At 38.9% G+C, this 24,095-nt stretch overlaps 1 protein-coding gene across 4 annotated transcripts in view; it reads left to right on the top strand.

Annotated features, from left to right (window-relative positions):
* The window catches only part of LOC115218870, a 410,980-nt gene that overhangs the window by 379,993 nt on the left and 6,892 nt on the right, over positions 1 to 24,095 (top strand). For all 4 annotated transcript variants that reach the window (XM_029788839.2, XM_036508718.1, XM_029788838.2 and 1 more), the window contains 4 exons: positions 13,652 to 13,793; positions 15,038 to 15,241; positions 17,726 to 17,912; positions 21,983 to 22,049. In XM_029788839.2, the coding sequence (XP_029644699.1) occupies positions 13,652 to 13,793; positions 15,038 to 15,241; positions 17,726 to 17,912; positions 21,983 to 22,049 (600 nt within the window). The remainder of the gene's footprint in view (positions 1 to 13,651; positions 13,794 to 15,037; positions 15,242 to 17,725; positions 17,913 to 21,982; positions 22,050 to 24,095) is intronic.

Below are 24,095 nucleotides of genomic sequence, written 5' to 3'. Positions count from 1 at the left end.
ATCATCATGATGATGATATATGTATATATTTGTGTATGCATGTATTTGTGTTTGTCCCCCACCACCACCACCAGCACCACCATCACTTGACAACCGATGGTGGTGCGCTTATGCCCCTCTGACTTAGCAGTTCGGTGAAAGAGATCAATAGAATAAGTACTAGGCTTACAAAGAATAAGTCATGGGAGATTGATTTCTTCGACTAACATCCAATCAAGTGGTGCTCCAGCATGGCCCCAATCAAATGGCTGAAACAAGTAAAAAAAAAAGACAAAACAATATGAATGTTAACTAGTTTATTTCTTTTCCTAAAAAGGCTTGACTATTGTATGCATACAGTCTATTTTCTGAATTTGCCCTATGGTGGGAAAAAACCATGAACATGATAACAATTGTAGTCATATTTGCCTTTGAAAACTCTCGTTATCAATTCTTAAATTAGCAAATGTCATTAATTAGTGAGTAATGCAAAAACAACAGAAACCTAATCTACAGACAAACAGCTTACATGAAAATCATGGCTGTATGGTAAGAAGTTTGTTTCCCAACCACATGGTTCTGGGTTCTGCCCCACTGCATGGCACCTTGGGCAAGTGTCTTCTATAACCTTGTGAGTGGATTTGGTAGACGAAAACTGAAAGAAGCCCATTGTGAACATCAATGGAATGTGTATCTTGTGGTACCAGTGCCTGTGGCACACAAGAAATCCATCAGTGCCGTAGTCAGTGCGGTGGGCACATGACAAACACCATCCGATCGTGGCCGTTCGCCAGCCTCATCTAGCACCTGTGTCGGTGGCACATAAAAACACCATCCGAAGACCCGGCAAGACTAGTCAGGCCATAACCCATGGCCCCTACCTGGGACGTAGTCAGTCCACCTGTGCATACCTTCCTTCTTGTGACACTTGTGAAGACCTGTTGAGGCAAGTGAAAATCAAATCAAATCAAAACAAATCAAAATAGATGAACATCAATGGAATTTGTATCTTGTGGTACCAGTGCCGGTGGCACGTGGCACATAAGAAAACCATCCGAACGTGGCCGTAGCCAGTACCGCATCGACTGGCCTCCGTGCTGTGGGCACGTAACAAGCACCATCCGATCATGGCCGTTTGCCAGCCTCATCTGGCACCTGTGTCGGTGGCACATAAAAAACACCATCCGAGCGTGGCCGTCTGCCAGCCTCGTCTGGCACCTGTGTCGGCGGCACATAAAAACACCATCCGAGCGTGGCCGTCTGCCAGCCTCGTCTGGCACCTGTGTCGGTGGCACATAAAAAACACCATCCGAGCGTGGCCGTCTGCCAGCCTCGTCTGGCACCTGTGTCGGTGGCACATAAAAAACACCATCCGAGCGTGGCCGTTTGTCAGCCTCGTCTGGCACCTGTGTCGGTGGCACATAAAATCACCCACTACACTCTCGGAGTGGTTGGCGTTAGGAAGGGCATCCAGCTGTAGAAACACTGCCAGATCTGACTGGACTGGTGCAGCTTTCGGGCTCCCCAGACCCCAGTTGAACCGTCCAACCCATGCTAGCATGGAAAGCGGACGTTAAATGATGATGATGATGATGATGATGATATATATATACATATATAATAATATGAGGGAATATTATTCCAAACTTACAGAGAAAAATTCAATTTAGAAATACTAAATCAAATTTCACAAAATATAATATATATATATAATTAGAAAAAAAACCCACCTTCTATCAATTTATTATTTATTATTTTGCACATTACTTAATCATCGTTATATGTTTTATCTTATATTTAATCTTTCTATATGTAATTTTCTAGATGGTATAATTTAATTTTTCATTATTGAATTGATAGAAGGTGGTTTTTTTCTGATTTATATGTATGTGTGTGTGTGTGTGTGTGTGTGTGTGTATAAATTTAAATAATAAGGGTAAAAATTGCTATTAGATTAATATCAATTTAAACCAGTGGCCTAGCCTATTGTAAAAATCTGAAGATTCAGAAAATTATATTACATAGATTTAAGAGGACTGACCACTAGGGGGATTCCTAATATGCTAAAGGTAGACCCCATATGGTCTGACCAGTAAGGAAAATTGCTCTCAAGAAAATTTGGCAAATGCCAGAACGTAAAGCGAGCAAGACAAATGAAAAGATACAAAATATAATGATTAGTCACATACCTTAGTTTCATTGTTACCATTTACAAACGTAAATGTCTGCAAATCTTCAGTGCAACCGTCATAGAAAATATAATTTGCAGAACTATACAAGAGAGAACAAAAATCCGTCAAATGTAAATATTGTAAATAAGTAACCAATATTTATATCAGATAGATAAATGCATAGCTAGCTAGCTAGACAGAGATGAGTGGATGGATGTATGGATATTCACACACATACTTCTGGCATTGTACTGAAAATTCCGGCATTCTCTCATCTTTTCTCACCTTAATTCTTTTCACCCAAAATTCTCACATTTCAGAAATTTTTCCAACAATGGTATTTTACTCTGTGTCACCAGACACCACCCAGACATCTGTCCGTCAGTTCATTGCTTGTTATCCAATATACATCATTGTTTTTTTTTATAGTGTAAGCTATCACATTACAACTATTTTTAGTTGTGTAACAGAACAATGGATGAATTATTAACAGCTAAAAAGAGGCAGGAGTCGACTTTCATAAAATGTACACCAAAGTCAGTTTAGAATTAAGTCTGTAATGATCAAAGAAATGGAATTTTATTTCTAGATATGTTGGGATAAAGCTTTAGTTTCTGACAGCTAAGACATGGATATGGTTGTGTGGTTAATAAATTTGCTTCCTTGTCATGCAGTTTTCAGGTTTACTTCCACTGCACAGCCAAGGAGACCAAGGATTTTTGGGCAATAGTCAAGGAAAAGGGAGTTGACTCTTACTGGAATAATTTTTTTCAATCTTTTGGGCAACACCCAAATAAAATCCTAGATAACACCCCCTGGGAAATGTTTACAATTATAACCCTGCACTAACCAAAGTCTTGTAAATGAATTTTGTTGATGGAAACTGAAAGAAGCTTGTCATATATATACTTTCTGAGTTTCTGAGCATACACAAACATGTTAAATACAACGGGACACCATTTGATTTTAATATTGGTTTCCAAGTTTGGCATGAGGCCAACAGTTTCAAGGATAGGCTAAGTTGATTACATCAACCCCTGTACTCAACTGGTACTTTTTTACTGACCTTGAAAGGCAAAGTCGACCTCAACAGAATTTGAACTCAGAATGTAAAGATGGATGAAATGCCGCTAAACATTTTGCCTGACGTGCTAATAATTCCGTCAGCTCCCCACTTTGACTTGATTTTAATATTGATGCTTGTTGCCTCTCTTAATTAATTCCAGCTTGACAAAGATTTGCACACTCCAGCAAGTTTATTTTTTGTTATTTCAATATAGGAATGGGCTATGGATAATGATTTCTTGTCTGTAGCTGATAAAACATAGCTATGCAGAGATACATAGCTATGCAGAGATACATCTCCTACTGTCAAGTGACATCATTCATAGCCCAGAGCAGTGTATTTTCATACACATTCCCTATAATGAGAATTTCTCTCCTTATAGACAATGTGTAGGAAGGTCTCTCCAGATGTACGTATACATGAATATGTTAAATATAAAGGTACACAGCATTATTTCACTCATTACTGTTTAGCATCCTTCTAATTAATATACATATATGAGGAAACTAGGGATAGATGAATGGCTGGTGAGGACTGTGCAAGCCATGTACAGAGATGCCGTAAGTAAGGTTAGGGTTGGCAACATGTACACAGAAGAATTCAAAGTAGAGGTTGGGGTCCACCAGGGTTCAGTACTCAGCCCCCTCCTATTTATCATAGTACTCCAGGCAATTACGGAGGAATTCAAGACAGGCTGTCCCTGGGAGCTCCTCTACGCTGACGACCTTGCTCTTATTGCTGAGTCACTATCAGAACTGGAGGAGAAGTTCCAGGTGTGGAAGGAGGGTTTAGAATCAAGGGGCCTTAGAGTCAACCTAGCTAAAACCAAAGTACTAATAAGTAGAAAGGTAGACAATCCACAAATATCTTCAGGAAGATGGCCCTGCTCGATCTGTAGAAAAGGTGTAGGTAGAAACTCTATAAGATGTACCCAGTGTAAGCTATGGACACATAAGAGGTGCAGCAATGTCAAAGGTAGGCTAACTGGGAAGATAGTTTTTGTATGTGGCAGATGCTCGGGAGCATTAACCTCCGAAAATCTGCAGAAAACAACTTCCGTCACTTTCCAGGGGGAAAAACTAGAAGTAGTTGATAGCTTCCGTTATCTAGGTGACCAAGTCAGTAGTGGGGGTGGGTGCGCTGAAAGTGTAACTGCTAGAATAAGAATAGCCTGGGCAAAGTTTAGGGAGCTCTTACCTCTGCTGGTGACTAAAGGCCTCTCGCTCAGAGTAAAAGGCAGACTGTATGATGCGTGTGTACGAACAGCCATGCTACATGGCAGCGAAACATGGGCTGTGACTGCTGAGGACATGCGTAAGCTCGTGAGGAATGAAGCCAGTATGCTCCGATGGATGTGTAATGTCAGTGTACATACTCGACAGAGCGTTAGCACCTTGAGAGAAATGTTGTACCTAAGAAGCATCAGTTGTGGTGTGCAAGAGAGACGATTGCGCTGGTATGGTCATGTGGCGAGAATGGATGAAGATAGGTGTGTGAGAAAGTGCCAATCCCTAGCAGTTGAGGGAACCCGTGGAAGAGGTAGACCCAGGAAAACCTGGGACGAGGTGGTGAAGCACGACCTTCGAACTTTAGGCCTCACTGAGGAAATGACCAGAGACCGAGACCTTTGGAAATATTCTGTACGTGAGAAGACCAGGCAGGACAAGTGAGCCCAGCCCACTTATGAATGCCTTTCCTCCCTTGGACACAAAGACCGGTTGAGGCAAGCGAAGTCGATATAGAACCTCATCCGACGACAGACACCCATCCCAACCCCCCATGCTTGCGAAGACATGTTGGGGCAAGCGAAATCGAAATCGAAATCGAAACCGAATTGAACCAGCCAGGATCCCTGGCCTGGTGGTACGTAAAAAGCACTATCCGACTCGGGGCCGTGGCACGTAAAATACTCCAATGCGACCGTACGACAGGCACCCATGCCAACCCCCTTTGCTTGTGAAGACATGTTGGGGCAAGCGAAATCGAAATCGAATTGAACCAGCCAGGATCCCTGGTCTGGTGGTACGTAAAAAGCACTATCCGACTCGTGGCCGTGGCACGTAAAATACTCCAATGCGACCGTACGACAGGCACCCTTGCCAACCCCCTTTGCTTGTGAAGACATGTTGGGGCAAGCGAAATCGAAATCGAATTGAACCAGCCAGGATCCCTGGTCTGGTGGTACGTAAAAAGCACTATCCGACTCGTGGCCGATGCCAGCACCGCCTCGACTGGCTTCCGTGCCGGTGGCACATAAAATACACCAATCTGACCGTGGCCGTTGCCAGCCCCGCCTGGCACCTGTGCAGGTGGCACGTAAAAAGCACCCACTACACTCACGGAGTGGTTGGCGTTAGGAAGGGCATCCAGCTGTAGAAACATTGCCAAATTAGACTGGAGCCTGGTGCAGCCTTCTGGCTTCCCAGAACCCCGGTCGAACCGTCCAACCCATGCTAGCATGGAGAACGGACGTTAAACGACGATGATGATGATATGCATATATGCAATGGCATGCTCCCTGGTTAAGAAACTTGCTTGGCAACCATGTATATGTATATGTATGTATATAAAAGTTATTGATATGAGAAGATAGATTGAACAAGCTTTATAACATATCATTACAATTGTTTCAACACATCATTATCTGCTTTCTGCTGTTCATTGTTGAATGTTACATCTACAACGGGAAGTCAAAAATTATCAGTACTTTCACCATAACATATCTTTATTATTGACACACTGCCTTCTGTTCACACATGCTTACAATTGGTACTATTGTGATCAAAGTTTGAGCCTGATCGTGTAATTTTCCTTTCTGGCTTTACAGTGTAAGTATGGTTGCTTCACTAGCAATGTGCACCAAAGATGAACAAAGAGCATATATACCTACATATTTGTACACCATACGAGTGTGATCATTGACAGCGGCTAACCGGCTTCCGTGCCAGTGCCACATACAAGGCATCATTCGAGTGCGATTGTTACCAGCGTCGCCTTTCTGGCACCTGTGCCCATGCTAGTAGAGTGCTAAGAGCACCATCCGAGCATGATTGTTGCCAGAGCGGCTAACTAGCTTCCGTGCTGGTGGCACGTAAAAGGCACCATTCAAGCATGATCATTACCAGTGTCGCCTTACTGGCACCAGCTCTCAGTCAAAATCGCCCAACCCATGCTAGAATGGAAAGCGGACGTTAAACGATGATGATGATGATATGCATATATGGTTAATCCCAACATGAACAAAGAGAAAACGCAACAACTAACCTATATATATATATAGCTTAGTTAAGTTAGAGGTTAAAATAGAAGTATCCATTACACTGCTGATATATTACCTATGTTTAACCATGGGCATACATATGCAAACATATTATGCTCATAAAATTATAGCTAAAGACAAAGATAAACATGAGTTTATCAAGAATCAAAATTTATGAAAATTTTGTTTCTTTAAATTTTACTTCTCCATTTACAGTTTTCTTAATGTATATATATACAGAGAGAGAGAGAGAGACAGACAGACAGATATAGATAAATATATGCAACAACACAACTAGCTCATTCACCTTTAAATAATTTCACCCTTGATAAGAACATCTATATAGGTGTATATATGTTAAGGTGAAGTGACAGGTATATATGGGCATGTCTTTTAACTTTCATACCTGACTTGTTTCAGTCATTGGACTGCGGCCATGCTGGGGCACTGCTTTGAGGAGTGTTTTAGTTGAACAACTCGACCCCGTTACCCAGTACTTACTTCCTTTTTTTATTTAAGCCTGGTACTTATTCTATCGATCTCTTTTGCTGAACCCCTAGGTCACAGGGACATAGATATGTATATATGTGCCTGTATATATATATGTTTATATGTGTATCTGTGTGTTTGTGTGCATATGATGATGGGGGCATTCTGTGGAAATGGTTCTTAAGATTCATATGTAATCTGGACAAATGTACCCCTGAAATGATCTTCAGAACACCTTATTTTCCTCCAACCTGTTACCCAAAACTTTTTTCATGCCTATTGCTGTCTCTATATCATATTTTGAATTTTTAAAAACGTCTTTTTCTATATTCCATTATTATTATTTGAGTTTTCTATATTCCATTATTATTTTTATCTATTTTCTGTTATTACTATGCTTACATATCTATATAACTAGATGTCCACGTATATTCTTAGTATTCATATATTTTTATACTTCTAATATATCAATATATGTTTCACATTGGACAATTCTTATTTTATCCTAATGCAACCCGTATATCTATGTGTTAATCATAGTCTGCCGGATTTGAGCCTTTTCTATTGTATCTATTATACTTGTCTAGCGCCTCGGGTTCGACTTGAGCACTTCTACGCTATGTTTTTCAAAAATAAATTATACAGCATGGCCACAGTCAAATGACTGAAACAAGTAAAATGTAAAGATAAGATCAACAAAACAAGTACTCCATCATGTGAGAAATATTGTTTAATGTACAGAGCATTAAGACACGAGCTACTAATAATAAGAAAAGAAAGAAAAAAGACAAGCAAACAAACCTATTTTATACTTCATATGGCAGACAGGAATTATTTTATCTATATTATTATTTATGGAGTCCTACCTATGCACATCATAAACTATGATTATGCAATATATATGTATGTATGTATGTGTATATATATATATATATGTATATATATAAAATCACTTTGTCTCTCATTGTTTGACTGAAGAATAAGGCACCCCGTGTTGTGTTTTCATTTCATTTTATGTATATATGTATATATGTATGTATATTTTTGTGTGCCTGTGTTTGTCCCCCCAACATTGCTTGACAACCGATGCTGTTGTGTTTATGTCCCCGTCACTTAGCGGTTCGGCAAGAGAGTCTGATAGAATAAGTACTAGGCTTACAAAGAATAAGTCCTGGGGTCGATTTGCTCAACTAAAGGCGGTGCTCCAGCATGGCTGCAGTCAAATGACTGAAACAAATAAAAGAATAAAAGAAAAGAATATATATATATATACACACACACACACACACACACACATATATATATATATGGAGACTGTCAGAATGATGCAGACTCCTCTGACAAGAACCCAATAAGGTTCAAAAATCAATTAAGGTTGTTCATCATTTTTTTATAGGCACAGGAGTGACTGTGTGGTAAGTAGCTTGCTTACCAACCACATGGTTCCAGGTTCAGTCCCATTGTGTGGCACCTTAGGCAAGTGTCTTCTACTATAGCCTCGGGCTGACCAAAGCCTTGTGAAGCCTGTCGTATATATGTATATATATATGTGTATGTGTGTGTGTATATGTTTGTGTATCTGTGTTTGTCCCCCCCCCCCAACATCGCTTGACAGCGGTTTGGCAAAAGAGACCAATAAAATAAGTATTAGGCTCCCAAAGAATAAGTCCTGGGGTCGATTTGCTTGACTAAAGGTGGTGCTCCAGAATGGCCAGTCAAATGACTGAAACAAGTAAAAGAGTATATGTGTGTGTGTGTGTGTGTGTGTGTGTGTATCATTTTCATCATCATCGTTTAATGTCTGCCTTCCAAGCTGGCATGGGTGGGACAGTTTGACAGGAGGTAGCCAGGCAGTACCAGACTTCTGTGACTGTTTTGGCTGGATTTCTACAGCTGGATGCCCTTCCTAACACCAACCACTCAACAGAGTGGACTATATATATGAGGTCTGATCAATAAGTATCCGGACTGTTACCATAGTAATGAAGCTAAAGCATGCAGTGTGAATCCACTTGGCAAAGAATGACCTTAAACACTAAAGTACATGTGCACTAAGTTTTAATATTCTATTTCACTTTTGCTGTTTACAGCAGTGATTGGAAGGAAGGTGTGTAGCGTATGATCATCACATTGACCATGACAGAGAAAGTTGAGCAGAGAATCTGCATCGAATTTTGCCAAAAGCTTGGCGATACCTGCTCAGAGGCCTACGCAAAGCTATCGAAAAGTTTTCATCATTCTTGACGCAATCAAGGAGATCTTGTGCAACTGAAATCTGAGTGTCTTTTTGGTCAGCTGAAAGCAGTCTTGGCAGAAACTTGGCAGACACACGACTCATACCCAAATCTTCAGTGATAATGGACTGAACTGAACCGTAACTAATCTGCACATCCTCTGATAACTCAAGGATGGTGATTTGATGATTTCCTCTCACAGCTGCATGCACATCTGTGATGTTTTTTTTCATTACTGCTGGTTGCCAGTCTCCCAGAGTGTTCATTAATATCAACATTTTTTGGGGTCCATCTTGGAAACGTTTCAACTACTCGTACACTTGTGTGCAACTCATACACTCCTCTCCATACACTCTCTGCAACTTTGTGCAGACCTCTTTTAGTGGCTAGCAATCTATCATGGTGAATGCCGGACAGAGGAGTCACATAGGAGAACTAGAAAAAAGGAGAGATAATAAAGTAGTGGTAATCCCAAAATGACAACTTTCTCTGTCATGGTCAATGTGATGATCACACGTTACACACCTTCCTACCAAGCACTGCTGTGTACAACAGAAGTGAGCTAGAATGTCAAGACTTAGTTTGCATGCACAGCAGGAGTTCAAGGTCAATCTCTGCCAAGTGGCTTTACTCTGTGTGCTTTAGCTTTGTTACTATAGCAACCATCTAGATACTTATTGATCAGACCTCGCATGTATATATATATATATATATATATATAAGTATATGAAAGAATGGAGTTGAACGACTAGTTAACAAATATCCTTTATTCTCAACATATGTTTCGAAGGCTGCATATTCTTAATTCCGAAGGAATAAGGAGTACATTATGCAGATTTCTCATCAGGAAAATCAAGGAACTTATGTCGACTTCAAAATGCACAAAAAACTTTTAGCTGACCACTCTCAAGGAGCCCATGGCGATAATGAGTGTCTCTTTATAATGAGTGATGTCAGAGTGGCTGAATGTAGAAGAATCTAGAAGTTTCTACAGGTTCAAGAGTTCAAACGAAGTAGGAGGAGGGAGGCATAAGAATAGTAAGGTGAGAGAGTGCAGGTCAAAAGAATGGTGGGTTTAAATGATTTCTTTTGTGAATGAGTGCCTGTGTGTGTGACTGTATATAACTGTCTTAATGTGTGTATGTGTGTGTCTGAATGCGTGATTGTGTTTGTGGATGGGTAGATGTCAGAAAACTGACAGCTGTGAGGTGAAAGGTCTATGTCTGTGTGTTCAATTATGTTTACTGTAGAGAAAGGAAAGTAGATAGCGAAAGGGAGAAAGAATCGGGCGAGGTGAGAGGCAAAGCAAGAATGGATAGTAGTAATTGGGAATATAAGAAAATCTTTTTGAATATTGGGGTGAAATATAGCAAAAATTTTTTTTTTTTTTTGGAAATCGAGGGGTTATCTATATTAGTCACTATTTATATGAGTGAAAGGTGTGTCTTTTCCAGTGTAAACACCTGTAGGATCTTTCGACGATTGTGTTTATTAAAGGGGAGGCCAGCGTAAACCTAAACCCATTCTACAACACAGAAATATACCTTTTAATGTAAATGTCAACACTCTCAGCCATTCCAAGAACAAAAAAAACTATATCTGGTTTGTGATTCCTTTCAGGAGACAAATCATGTCTAATCTCCCTTTACAATTCCGTGAAGCCGTTACTAAGAATTTTCCTAGGAATTCTAGATACTACTCCACTATAAATTCGCATAAAGTAAGAATAGCATTCTCAAATACTAAAAATCTTTCGCAGATAATAGCTTCCCACAATAATAAGTTGCTAAATAGGATCTCTCCACCCATGAGTAATGACACCGCCCTTACCCATTCCAACGTAACATACAATAATAATAATAATAGAAGTAGTATAGATATTAGCAACATTCATAGCAGCATTAGCGTTAGCAATAGTAATAATGATAATAACATTAGCCAGAGTATTAACAATGGTGGTGTTAGTGTTAATAGTACCAGCATTCTTAATAACAATTATATTATTGATGATAACAATCGCAGCATTCCTATAGCCAGGGAATTTGCCGACGATATTACAACTAATAGTAATGATAATAAGATGAATAGTATTGTGGCCAAAGCCAGCAACAATTTTTACACCTATCACAACAATAAAAACTCTGTCTTAGTATTGGAAACCAACCCCAACAGATTAAAGTTCTTATCCAAAAATTCCAAAATTAGAAACACCACTTACCAATGCAAAATCTCTTCTGGAACCGATGTTTACTTCTATATTGGCGAAACCTCTTCTAAATTAGCCCAAAGGATCTCCAACCATTATTCCACTTTCAGACATAAGAGAAAGCAACACAACACAGGGCTAAGCAAATTAGTCTGGCGTCTGAAGAACAATAACACTACATTCAAGCTCGAATGGTCCATTTTGTCGGTATCCTTCCCGTTTGATAAAGGCAGAAAATTTTGTGGCATCTGTAATTCCGAACTTTTTTCATATTTTGTTCGCCAAAGGCCCTTTAATAAACATAATCGTCGAAAGATCCTACAGGTGTTTACACTGGAAAAGACACACCTTTCACTCATATAAATATATGACTAATATAGATAACCGCTCGATTTCCAAAAAAAAAATTTTTTTGCTATATTCCACCCCAATATTCAAAAAGATTTTCTTATATTCCCAATTACTACTATCCATTCTTGCGTTGCCTCTCACCTCGCCCGATTCTTTCTCCCTTTCGCTATCTACTTTCCTTTCTCTACAGTAAACATAATTGAACACACAGACATAGACCTTTCACCTCACAGCTGTCAGTTTTCTGACATCTACCCATCCACAAACACAATCACGCATTCAGACACACACATACACACATTAAGACAGTTATATACAGTCACACACACAGGCACTCATTCACAAAAGAAATCATTTAAACCCACCATTCTTTTGACCTGCACTCTCTCACCTTACTATTCTTATGCCTCCCTCCTCCTACTTCGTTTGAACTCTTGAACCTTTAGAAACTTCTAGATTCTTCTACATTCAGCCACTCTGAGGTCACTCATTATAAAGAGACACTCATTATCGCCATGGGCTCCTTGAGAGCGGTCAGCTAAAGGTTTTTTGTGCATTTTGATGTCGACATAAGTTCCTTGATGAGAAATCTGCATAATGTACTCATTCCTTCGGAATTAGGAATATGCAGCCTTCGAGACATGTCGAGAATAAAGGATATTTGTTAACTAGTCGTTCAACTCCATTCTTTCATATACTTATAATTTTAAAATAAACATACAAATTTCCGCACAAAGACACGTAGTCTATGCCCTAGGGACGTAGCTTCAACCGTGTTCTTTCTGATGTGAATTTGCCACCCAGGTATCGGTTATCTTTCGAATTATCCTTAATAAGATAATTCATTCAATTACTCAAATATATATATATATATATATATATATATGTCTCTGTGTGTGTGTGTGTTAAATTTTCAAGGAAAGATCCAGAGAAATAGTTACCAGAGTAACAAAATGTCACAAAAGCACTTTAAGATATTATTCCACCTTATTTTTCTTCCCAAATTAATTTTAATGTATCCATCAAAACATAGATGACAGTGATATAATTGACTTAAATAACATCTTGTGCTTTTGTCTCCATTTCTCTTATACATACATAGGTCAAGGTCACCAGCCCCATCCACATGCACATACATGCTCTCACATACACACGCACGCACACCTTCGTTTTGGGATCACCACCACTTTATTATCTCCCCTTTTTCCTAGCTCTCCTGTGTGACTCCTCTGTCCGGCATTCACCATGATAGATTGATAGCCACTAAACCTTTTATATTTTCTCTCCCTCTTTATTTCTGTGTTCCTTTCTGTGGAAGAGTGTAGGCTCGAAACGTAAAAGACTTTCTCACTTCTTGAACGTTAAACTAATACATCTGTCTGTTGTTTACACATCCGTCTTCATCTTTTGTATTTTGTAAATTCTCACTATATATATATATATATATATAAATATATATATACATATACACACATACACACACATATATACACACACATACACACACACATATATATATACACCTGTTGTATGGAATATGCATACAGCTACACGTCACTTAGGACTGAAAGAGAGTGCACCATGATCAGGTTTAGTATTTCTGGCACCGGTGAGAACAAAGGAGGAATTTGTGATCACACAACCTGAATATTTGTGACAATATGTGCTTCACTAATGTCAGCTGAACACTGGCTGGATTATGTTCAGCTACCATGGGGAGACAAGAATATTGAAGTTTCAAGAAAAACCATTCTTTGCAAAGAGGGGGAAATTGTATATAAATGCTTTATGGTAACACCAAGAAGTCTGCTACGATTCTAGATGAAAGTCAGAAGATTCTAACGTACATAATCAGTCAATGTATTTCTTGATATTCTAACTTCTCTTTTCTTTCAGGAAGAAGGTTACCAGTTATGGATAGATGTTGACTGTATGGGGCCTTCGAACTTACAAGCCATGGCTAGTGGTATAGAAAACGCTGCTGTTGTTTTAATTTGCATGTCTGAGAAATACAAACAAAGCCCTAGCTGCCGTACAGGTGAGAAGTGAAAATCATAGCATATAAGATATACTATAGCTGACAGGAAAATAACAGAACACACCATAATCATCATCATCATCATCATCATGATTTAATGTTTGTTTTCCATGCTGGTATAGGTTGGATGTTCTGACAGAAGCTGGCAAGGCCAGAAGCCACACCAGGTTCCATTTCTGGCCTGGTTTCAACAGCTTGATGCCCTTCCTAATGCCAACCATTTTACAGAGAGTGTTGGGTGCTTTTTATATGGCACCAGCACCAATGCTTTACATGTGACACCATTGGGGGGATGCTGTATATGTGACACAAGCTTGATTGCTTTTTATGTGGCACCAGCACACCATATGATGATGGTCATCATCATCATCATATATTTTAGTGGTTTCAATTAATTGTGTGCAGCAATGCTGAGGTGTGGCCTGCAAGGGTAGACAGAAACTGTACTGAAGCCCAACAGGTGGGTTGTATCTGTGATTCAAAAGGTACAGCCTTCTCACATATGTAAGTTTTGCTGATTCTGGCTAAGAATTAAGTTGCAGAAATTTGAAGGGTGGGGTTAGACAATGATATCAACTAACCCTGCCCCTATAAACTGCAAGCTTTCTGCCTAAATTGCTTTTGAATTTAGGCACAAGGCCAGCTATTTCAGGGGACATGCTAAGTCAGTTATATCCACCCCAATGTTCAACTGGTACTTTTCTCAACTCTGAAAGGATGGAAGTCAGTTGATCCCTGGAGTATTTGAATTCAGGATGTAAATACGGGTGAAATCCCACTGAGCATTTTGCCAGATGTGAGATGTGCTAACAATTCTGTCAGCTCCCCACCTGGCCTTATGTATTAAATTAAAATGACACATTAATCCTTCAGCATTTAAACCTGCCATATCCGGCCCGAATATTCTAGCCATTTTATATCCAAACTGGCCAGATCGGGTTTCTCACACCTACCCTACACTGTCATTCTAAAAATAACCACTCACCTCATCAAAATCTCAAAGCTATGAGATAATGCAGGATTAACTGAAACAATGTGTATTAATAAGCATTACATGCAATAAAGTACTTTGCTAAGGGATTAAGTGATAGCGATTATCACAGGCAGCATCAACTTCTTGACAAAACCAGAAGAAAAATGTTATGGTTTTTCTCATTTTTACTCATTAAGGATTTTTACTTCATTACTTTTCCGCAACATTTAAAAGAATTTAATTGCTTTTCTTTGTCTTTAAATCATTTTAGAAGCTGAATACACATTTCGATTACGTAAAGACTACATTCCAATGATGATGCAGAAAAAATACAATCCAGATGGTTGGCTTGGTACCATGCTTGGAGCAAAATTGTTCTTTGATTTTAGCGGGAAGTACCCTTTTGAGAAGAGTTTTGGTGGACTTATAAAAGAACTTCGTGGACGTGGACAATATTCACCTGGTGAAGCTCAAGGTTTGTGAAGAAATATCATCATTGACCCAAACTTTAGAATGTATCTGCTGCATCAGTATACTCTCTCTTTTACTTGTTTCAGTCATTTGACTGTGGCCATGCTGGAGCACTGCCTTTTTAGTCGAGCAAATCAACCCCAGGACTTATTCTTTGTAAGCCTAGTACTTATTCTATCAGTCTCTTTTGCCGAACTGCTAAGTTACTGGGATATAAACACACCAGCATGTTGGGGAACAAACACAGACACACAAACATGTATACACATATACATATATGTATACATCTATACGACAGGCTTTTTTCAGTTTCCGTCTACCAAACCCACTCACAAGGCTTTGGTCGGCCTGAGGCTATAGTAGAAGACACTTGCCCAAGGTGCCACGCACTGGGACTGAACCTGGAACCATGTGGTTTGTAAGCAAGCTACTTACCACACAGCCACTCCTACGCCTCTTATAATGTCTTTAGAAAAATCTATTATAGTATTATTCCATTTAATACGTCCATTTTGGTTACCATCTTTCTATTAAAATACACTGCTTTTTATCATCATTGTCATCATCTTCAATTGATGTCCATTTTCAATGCTGGTATGGGTCGGATGGGTTGACCAGAGCTAACAAACCAGAGAGCTGCACTAGGCTCTCGTGGTCTGTTTTGGTTTGGTTTCTACAGCTGAATACCCTTCTTAACACCAATCACTTTACAGAGTGTATTGGTCAAGCCACCAACCAGTCTCATTTGTTACAGAAGTGGACTTCAAAGGAAATGTGTGAGTTTTTCTACAACAAAGCTTGATCGAAAGTTCTAGAAATTTTTCCTTACAGTTATAAAAAACTGGTGAATTCAACCCTAGACCCAAACCAACCAGCAATCCACATAGAGCTATGCTGTTTTGCTCAATGAGATGATATCTTGACTTCTACTTTTCTTTACCTAAAAACACGTGTTGTGACCAACAAACAGCATCGGCCTTGGGTTGTAAAGACAAATTGCTCACACATTGTTTGTCTACATGCAGCTATTCTAACTCAGCTATTTCTTCCATTTCAATAACTACAAAGGACATTTTTAAGAATCCCTACAAGAAGACATTTTATTATTGCATTCCTTCTCTGATGAATATTTCCGAGAAATAAATATTTGTTCACAGGTAAATATAAAAGACGCAGATTAATTTCTTTCATCTCTTTCATTTATTTCTTTTACTTATTTCAGTCTCTAGACTGTGGCCAAGCTGGGGTACCACCTTGAAGAATTTTTAGTGAAATGTATCGACCCCAAGACTTTTTTTTTTAAGCCTGGCACTTATTCTATCAATCTCTTTTGCCAAACTGCTAAGTTGTGTGAATGTAGACACACCAATACCAGGTATCATGCTGTGGTGGAGGACAAACACATACACACTCTCTCTTACACACACACATGACAGGCTTCTTTTAGTTTCCATCTACCAAATTCATTCACAAGTCTATGGTCGGCCTGAAGCTATAGCAGAGGACATTAGCCCAAGGTAACATGCAGTGGGACTGAACCCAGAACAATGTGGTTGGAAAGCAAGCTTCTTACCACACAGCTATGCTCATGCCTACTCTTTTACTCATTTCAGTCATTTGACTGTGGCCATACTGGAGCATCGCCTTTAGTCAAACAAATTGACCCCAGAACTTATTCTTTGTAAGCATGGTACTTCTATCGGTGTCTTTTGCTGAACCACTAAGTCATGGGGATGTAAACACACCAACATCGACTGTCAAGTGATGGTGAGGAGACAAACACAGACATACAAACACACACACATATATATATATACACATATATATATGTGTGTGTGTATATATATATATATATATATACAATGGGCTTTTTTCAGTTTCCATCTACCAAATCCACTCACAAGGTTTTGGTCAGCCTGGGGCTATAGTAGAAGACACTTGCCCAATGTGCCACGCCTATATTAATAAAAATTTTTGAAAATATATAAAAACTAAAATAAATTATTAGTTTCGTCTTTTCTGTCTTCCCACGTTGCTGACCAACCTACCATTGTGTAGAACCAATGAAGAATTTACAACAAAAGACCACTAAAGTATTTCGTTTGGGGATTTGGTTTGCAAGATTCTTTATATGAGTTCATGTGCTGAAGCATATTCTGTTGTGTCTGGGGAGAGTCATTTTCTTTTTGTGCCTTATAATATAATGCACTCACCAGTAAAATTTCCACTTTTTTCTTATTTTTAATAGTTAAAACTATTGAAAAGTTTGCAAGACGCAACGAAAATTTTAGGAAAATAAAAATAAGAAAAAAGTGGAAATTTTACCGGTGAGTGTGTTATATTATAAAGCACGAAAAGAAAATGACTCTCCCCAGACACAATAGAAGACCACTAAAGTGTCTTTTATGAACTGCAGACTTTTGCAAGAAACAAACATCCACATTTTCCTTAATCTATGTATTAAAGTAATCCTCTTTTTATTCTTCAGTTGATGGTCCTGAGGACCAAACTAACAAAGCTGGAACTTCAACAGAGAATTCAGGAAATGAACAGCAATCACCTTCTAAGAAAATCTCCATCGATCATCTTGTCAATGACATTGGTGCTTTGTCTCCAATAGCGGAAATGACAAATGACGAAATTGCATCTTGGCTTCATTATCATAAATTGGCTGAGTAATGATGTTTTTACAGTTTTGTTAATGTTACCCTTTTGTAGAATCACTTTCTTAACTGGCACCCCATCGGTTATGATGAAGGTTTCAATTGATCCAATCAATGGAACAATCTACTCAGGAAATTTACATACAAGCGGCTGAGCACTCCACAGACACACGGATTTTTAACATAGTTCTTTAGAGAGATTTAGCATTACACAGAATGTGACAAGGTTGACCCTTTGAATTATAGAGACAACTCGTTTTTGCCAGCTGAATGGATTGGAGCAATGTGAAATGAAATGTCTTACTCAAGGACCCAATATGCCACCAAGAATTGAACTCACAAGCTTATGAGTGAGAGCCAAACAACCTTACCACTAAGCCATGTGACTTCAAAATCTATAAACAAAAACACTGATACAAGCAGTGGGGGCAGAGGTTTTAGCAATGAGAAATGATAGGCTAATGATGGGTTAATGATGATAGGCTAATGGTGATAGGCTAATGAGGGGCTAATGATGGGCTAATGCTGATCTGGCTCATTATAGGTTTCATTATTTTGTGACCTTCAGCAATCATTATCTTTTCTCTTTGATTGTTGTCTTCCAAAACCTTTCATAAATTATTCAGTTTTATGCAAGATCGTCCAACATACACCTTTCCCGACATTTTTTTCTCCAATGCAAGGTTCTGTCTAAAATTTTAATTCAAAATGTACTTCATAGCTTTTAGAAATGTCACGTAAAAGGTTTTATACAATCATCATCATTTAGCGTCTATTTTCCATACTGGCATGGGTCGGACAGTTTCACTGGAGCAGGCAAGCCAAAAAGCTACACCAGGCTCCAGTCACCAGTTTTGCCTTGGTTTCTACAGCTGGATGCCCTTCCTAATGCCAACCACTTTACAGAGCATGCCAGGCACTTTTTGTGTGGTGCCAGCATCCTTAGAGACAATGATTGAGTATTTTGGAATAGTCTGGATACCATGTATCATAAAGGAAGATACGTAACAGATGACTAAAGGTGTCCATCAGTCAATCACACCTGGTCATTGAAATGAACATCTCCATGCCAAAGGTCATCTATGTCAGATGAAACACACAGATACACACACACACAGAGACTTTCTTTGAATAAATTTGTCACTAATGTCTGAACAGATTTTAAATTAACTGAACAGAAACAGTGCTTTTGAAATAGTAGATACAAACACACAGAGAATATATAGAGAGGGGTAGAAATAGGGGAAGAGCGAGAGAGAAAGAGAGAGAGCATTTTTTATTATGTGGTAAAAAAAATATGGTCAATGCAACCCCAACGTGAGACAGCTGTGGTTGTGCAACTTTTCAATGAGGAAGTTTGCTTAATAATGCTTGTTATATCACACACACACACACACACAAACAAAGCACATACATGTGTTTAACTAGTCTGCTTTTCAATCACGTTGTTCTAAGTTTGCAGATGCAAGAACTAACCATAGTAATTGTTTTGTTTTTTTTCTTTTCTTCCATACAATTCACAGCAGTTCAATTGTGAGAATTCTTTTGAAGACAGATTTCTTTATTAGCCACTCAGGGCTGAATACAGAGGGGACAATACAATGTAGAACTTTTCTTTTTCGAAATCGAACAAAAGGGGAAGAAATTTTTTTTTCTTTTTTGGATGTGTAAACAGGGAAATAACAGAAAAGTCATTGTTAACAATTAGAATTCCCAAAAGGGGGAGGAAATGTAACATTTAACTAGGTTTATCCATGGAAAGAAAACCTACCAATAAGAACCACGGTAACCTCGGAAATGAACAAAATAACTTTAACATGAGAGCAAAGCGCCCTTTCTCTCTTTGTTTTATAGGATCATGCTCAGGGTGGTTCCATCATTTATTCATACCATCTTTGCCACATTCACCCACCTTTTGTTGAACTTTTCATTAGACAAAACTTCCTTCTCTATTCTCACCTTCCTCTCCAAGTAATACTTAAAAAAGTTGATGAACGGTTGGCCAGAGAGGAAAGTGTTTGTCTCTAAACCTTTCGCACGAGTCCACCACATGACATTCTTTCACCGTAGCCACCAGTTCAATGAAAGCTGCCTCATCTTCCTAGTTAAAGGAAGGTGGCAGGCAATATTCACAATAGACTTGGCCGACAACTGAATTCGTCCCCTCATGTGACAGCAGCCATCCGACATAAACCCACAGGTCTGAAATGTTTGGACATTGCACAAGTGCATTCAGAATGGTTTCATCGCTCTGACTGCATCTTGGGAAAGTTGGTCCAGTGTTTCTTAAACTGTGTCTGCAGAGCTTATCCTGAATGGACAATGCTTCCCGATGGCACTGCTAGGCCAGAGATCTCTGGAAATTTGTCCATAGCTCCTGAAGAGGCAGGCTAGGTATTCCTCATCAATACCAAGGGTCTCCCCAAGAACATTGTCACACCTCCCCTCCACTTATCCTCTATAGAACGCTTTCATGGAATTGAAGTCACATGGATGGCAGAGTTGCTCAAGAGCATGGTGACACTTGTGGTGCCATTCACCCAGCCTCAGACTCTGTTTGATCCATGATTGCAGTTCAGTCACAGAGACAAGCTGTGGGGAAGCGCATCTCACAAACGGTGACCACACCTATTCACCATTGTCTATGAAATGCTGGAGATGGAGTCTCAGCACATCTTTGCACATCATTAGCCACAGCATGCCCAGCCCTCCATTTGGCAGATGTTGGCAGCAAATGTATCGCCTGACCTTCAGCATGCTTTCCTTCCACAAAAAGTGGAGGAGTATGCGTTCAAGTTTTGTAATGGTAGGGTCAGGACAAGGCACAATAGTCAGACTAGTAGATGTGGTGTACGCATTTACCACCTCAGCCCAACCTTTTAGAGAGAGCTTCCTCTCGGCCCATTGCTGGGTGAGATTGGCCTCCCTACTCATTATCTCATCCCAGTTCTTCTCCAGTTGGAGCTCTGGACCAAACCAGACCCTGAGCAATTTAACTGGTCCATCCATCCAGTATTCCACAATGGAAATGCTGTTGGATGGCATGGGATTGCTGCTTCAGGTGCCAAGCTGCAAGCCCACTGACTTTTCCAGATTAATTTTTACTCCCGTTACCGCTTTGTATTCTTTTAGTGTTTTGCCAACCGGGTCAACATGTCTGTGGTTCAACACCATGACAGACACAATGTTTGCATATGCAGACATGCTCCTCCCACTTCCCAGTTCTTGCAGGATGCCCCTCAGCATCACCAGCTTCTGCAGTAATAGCTCTAGGGTCAGTACATACAGAAGTGACAAGGGGGATCCTTGACAGACCGAACGCATGATGTTAAATGGTCTGGATAGATGACCATTTACCCGAACTACTGAGCAGATGCTGCAGTATAAAGCAATGATCCAACCGCAGAAGACTGGACAGAAAGCAGCCACCCTAAGGATGGACTCCAACTATCAATGGTTGACCCTATCGAAAGCTTTCAATCAATCCAAATTGATCAGCACCCCCCACCCATGCCAGGTTCCTTAGCTAAGATGTAGCACATCAGATGGAGGTTGTCATGGATACTTCTGCATGTTTGTGCCTTGTCAACCAGTTTCTCGATGACAAGCGCCAGCCTCTTGGCAAGCATCTTGGCCAAAATCTTTGTGATCAATCACTTCAATATACATCACCCAAAAACTAAAAATGGGCATGCTATACATTCCTAAGATGTCCAAGAGAGAATAAAAGATCCTAAACCTCTAGATCAGTGGTTCTTAATTATATTTGTACCACTGGACCCTTTTGATACCTATTTTCATCTGGTGGACCCTCATAGCAATTTGATGCCGTTAAAAAAAATCCCATTATATTTTTATAATTAGATATCATAAAAAGTTGTTTAAAAAAATTGCTAAGATATTTTATGTATTTTAGGAGCATAACCAAATTAGTGCAGATAAATTTTAACACCAAAATGGACTCCCACTAAGGGTCACGTGGACCCTGATTGAAAACCACTGCTCTAGTTTCTATCCATTGTCAGATACAGTCAAAGAGTTTGCTAGGTTTCTTACCATTATTCTAATTTTGTTAATTGCAGATACAGTGAAGCTTTTTCACAGTTTGATGGCAAAATGTTATTTCAGCTGAGTGAGATGAAGAAAGAGGTAATTCTTTATATCATATACATATATATATAACCCAATACATATATCATATATATACATATATATATATAACCCAATACATATATCATACACATACATATATACTCTTTTACTCTTTACTCTTTTACTTGTTTCAGTCATTTAACTGTGACCATGCTGGGGCACCACCTTTAGTCGAGCAAATCAACCCCAGGACTTATTCTTTGTAAGCCTAGTACTTAGTCTATCGGTCTCTTTTGCCAAACCGCTAAGTTACAGGGACGTAAACACACCAGCATCGGTTGTCAAGTGATGTTGGGGGGGACAAACACAAACATATACACACACACATGCATATATATATATATATATATATACCGTATTTGACAGCATATTAGACGCACTGGCATATTAGACGCACCCTCATTTCAGGAAAAAAAGTTTTAAGTGTATTTAAGCATATATTGTTGAAAGCAGTCTAGCAGCACATTACAAAAGCAGAAAACATTGCTGTATAAAAGCAAGCATACAAATTACAATAACCGTGAGGGTGTTGCCATAGCCGTGAGGGTGCTTGTATTGTTGTAGTGTGTTTTGTTATGATCATAAACTTTGTTGTACCAAGATATCCGACCTACCTCCGTATATACACGAACTCGCAATGATCATGTAGTTTTACTCCTCACCGTCAGATGGCATCGAGTTAGGGTTCCGATCAGCTGATATTAGTAAACGTGTGTCATGGATCGCAGCCTAACAATTTACGGTAGATTGCTTTGATTTTTACGATAATTCGTATTTTAAAGTAATAATACTGGTAATAATAATAATAATAATAATAATAATAATAATAATAATAATAGCAATAAAATAATGATGCATGAGTATGGAAAATATCATTAAGGCGTTAGCGTAGGTAGAAATACTTATCGTAAGCTAGGTTAGTGAGCGTATGGGAGAAGATTAGCCTACGGGAGGGTCTTGACTTCGCATATTAGACGCAGGGCGATTTTTGAGCCAAATTTTTTTGAAAAAAGTGCGTCCTATATGCCGTCAAATACGGTATATATATATATATATATATATATATATTATATATATATATATATATATATATATATGACGGGCTTCTTTCTGTTTCGTCTACCAAATCCACTAACAAGGCTTTGTAGAAGACACTTGCCCAAGGTGCCACACAGTGGGACTGAAACCGGAACCATGTGGTTCGTAAGCAAGCTACTTACCACACAGCCACTCCTACACCTATATACATATATATCATATGCATACATATCATATACGTACATATATATATCATATACATGCATATATATATCATATACATATATATCATATACATATATATATCATATACATACATATCATATACATACATATAGATATCATATACATGTATATCATATACATGTATATATCATATACATATACATCATATACATACATATATATATCATATACATATATATCATATACATACATATAACCCAATACAAGGGTTATATGTATGTAGCTCCTCTCGTAGGGATGAAAACATCCAAGTTTCACTGGTTTAACTTGCTCAATATCCAATATTCTTTTATTCTATTATTTGTTTCAATCATTTGACTGTGGCCATGCTGGAGCACCGCCTTTTAGTCAAAGAAATCGACCCCAGGACATATTTTTTGTAAGCCTAGCACTTGTTCTATCGGTCCCTTTTTGCCAAACTGCTAAGTTACAGGGAGGTAAACACACCAACTTCAGTTGTCAAGTGATGGTGGGGGAACAAACACAGACACACAAATATATACCTATATATATATATATATATATATATATATATATATATATATACATATATATATATATATGACAGGCTACTTTTAGTTTCCATCTACCAAATCCACTCACAAGACTTTGGTCAGCCCAAGGCTACACTAGAAGACACTTGCCCAAGGTGCCATGCAGTGAAAGTGAACCCAGAACAATGTGGTTGGCAAGCAAGCTACTTACCACACAGCCACACCTGCACTTAGTAGAAAAAACATTTCTACAATAATTCAATTC

The sequence above is a fragment of the Octopus sinensis genome, linkage group LG14 (assembly GCF_006345805.1).
Source record: "Octopus sinensis linkage group LG14, ASM634580v1, whole genome shotgun sequence".
NCBI classification, from domain to species: domain Eukaryota; kingdom Metazoa; phylum Mollusca; class Cephalopoda; order Octopoda; family Octopodidae; genus Octopus; species Octopus sinensis.
The sequence above is the reverse complement of the archived record's forward strand: the minus strand, read 5'-3'. Positions and strand labels throughout refer to the sequence as shown.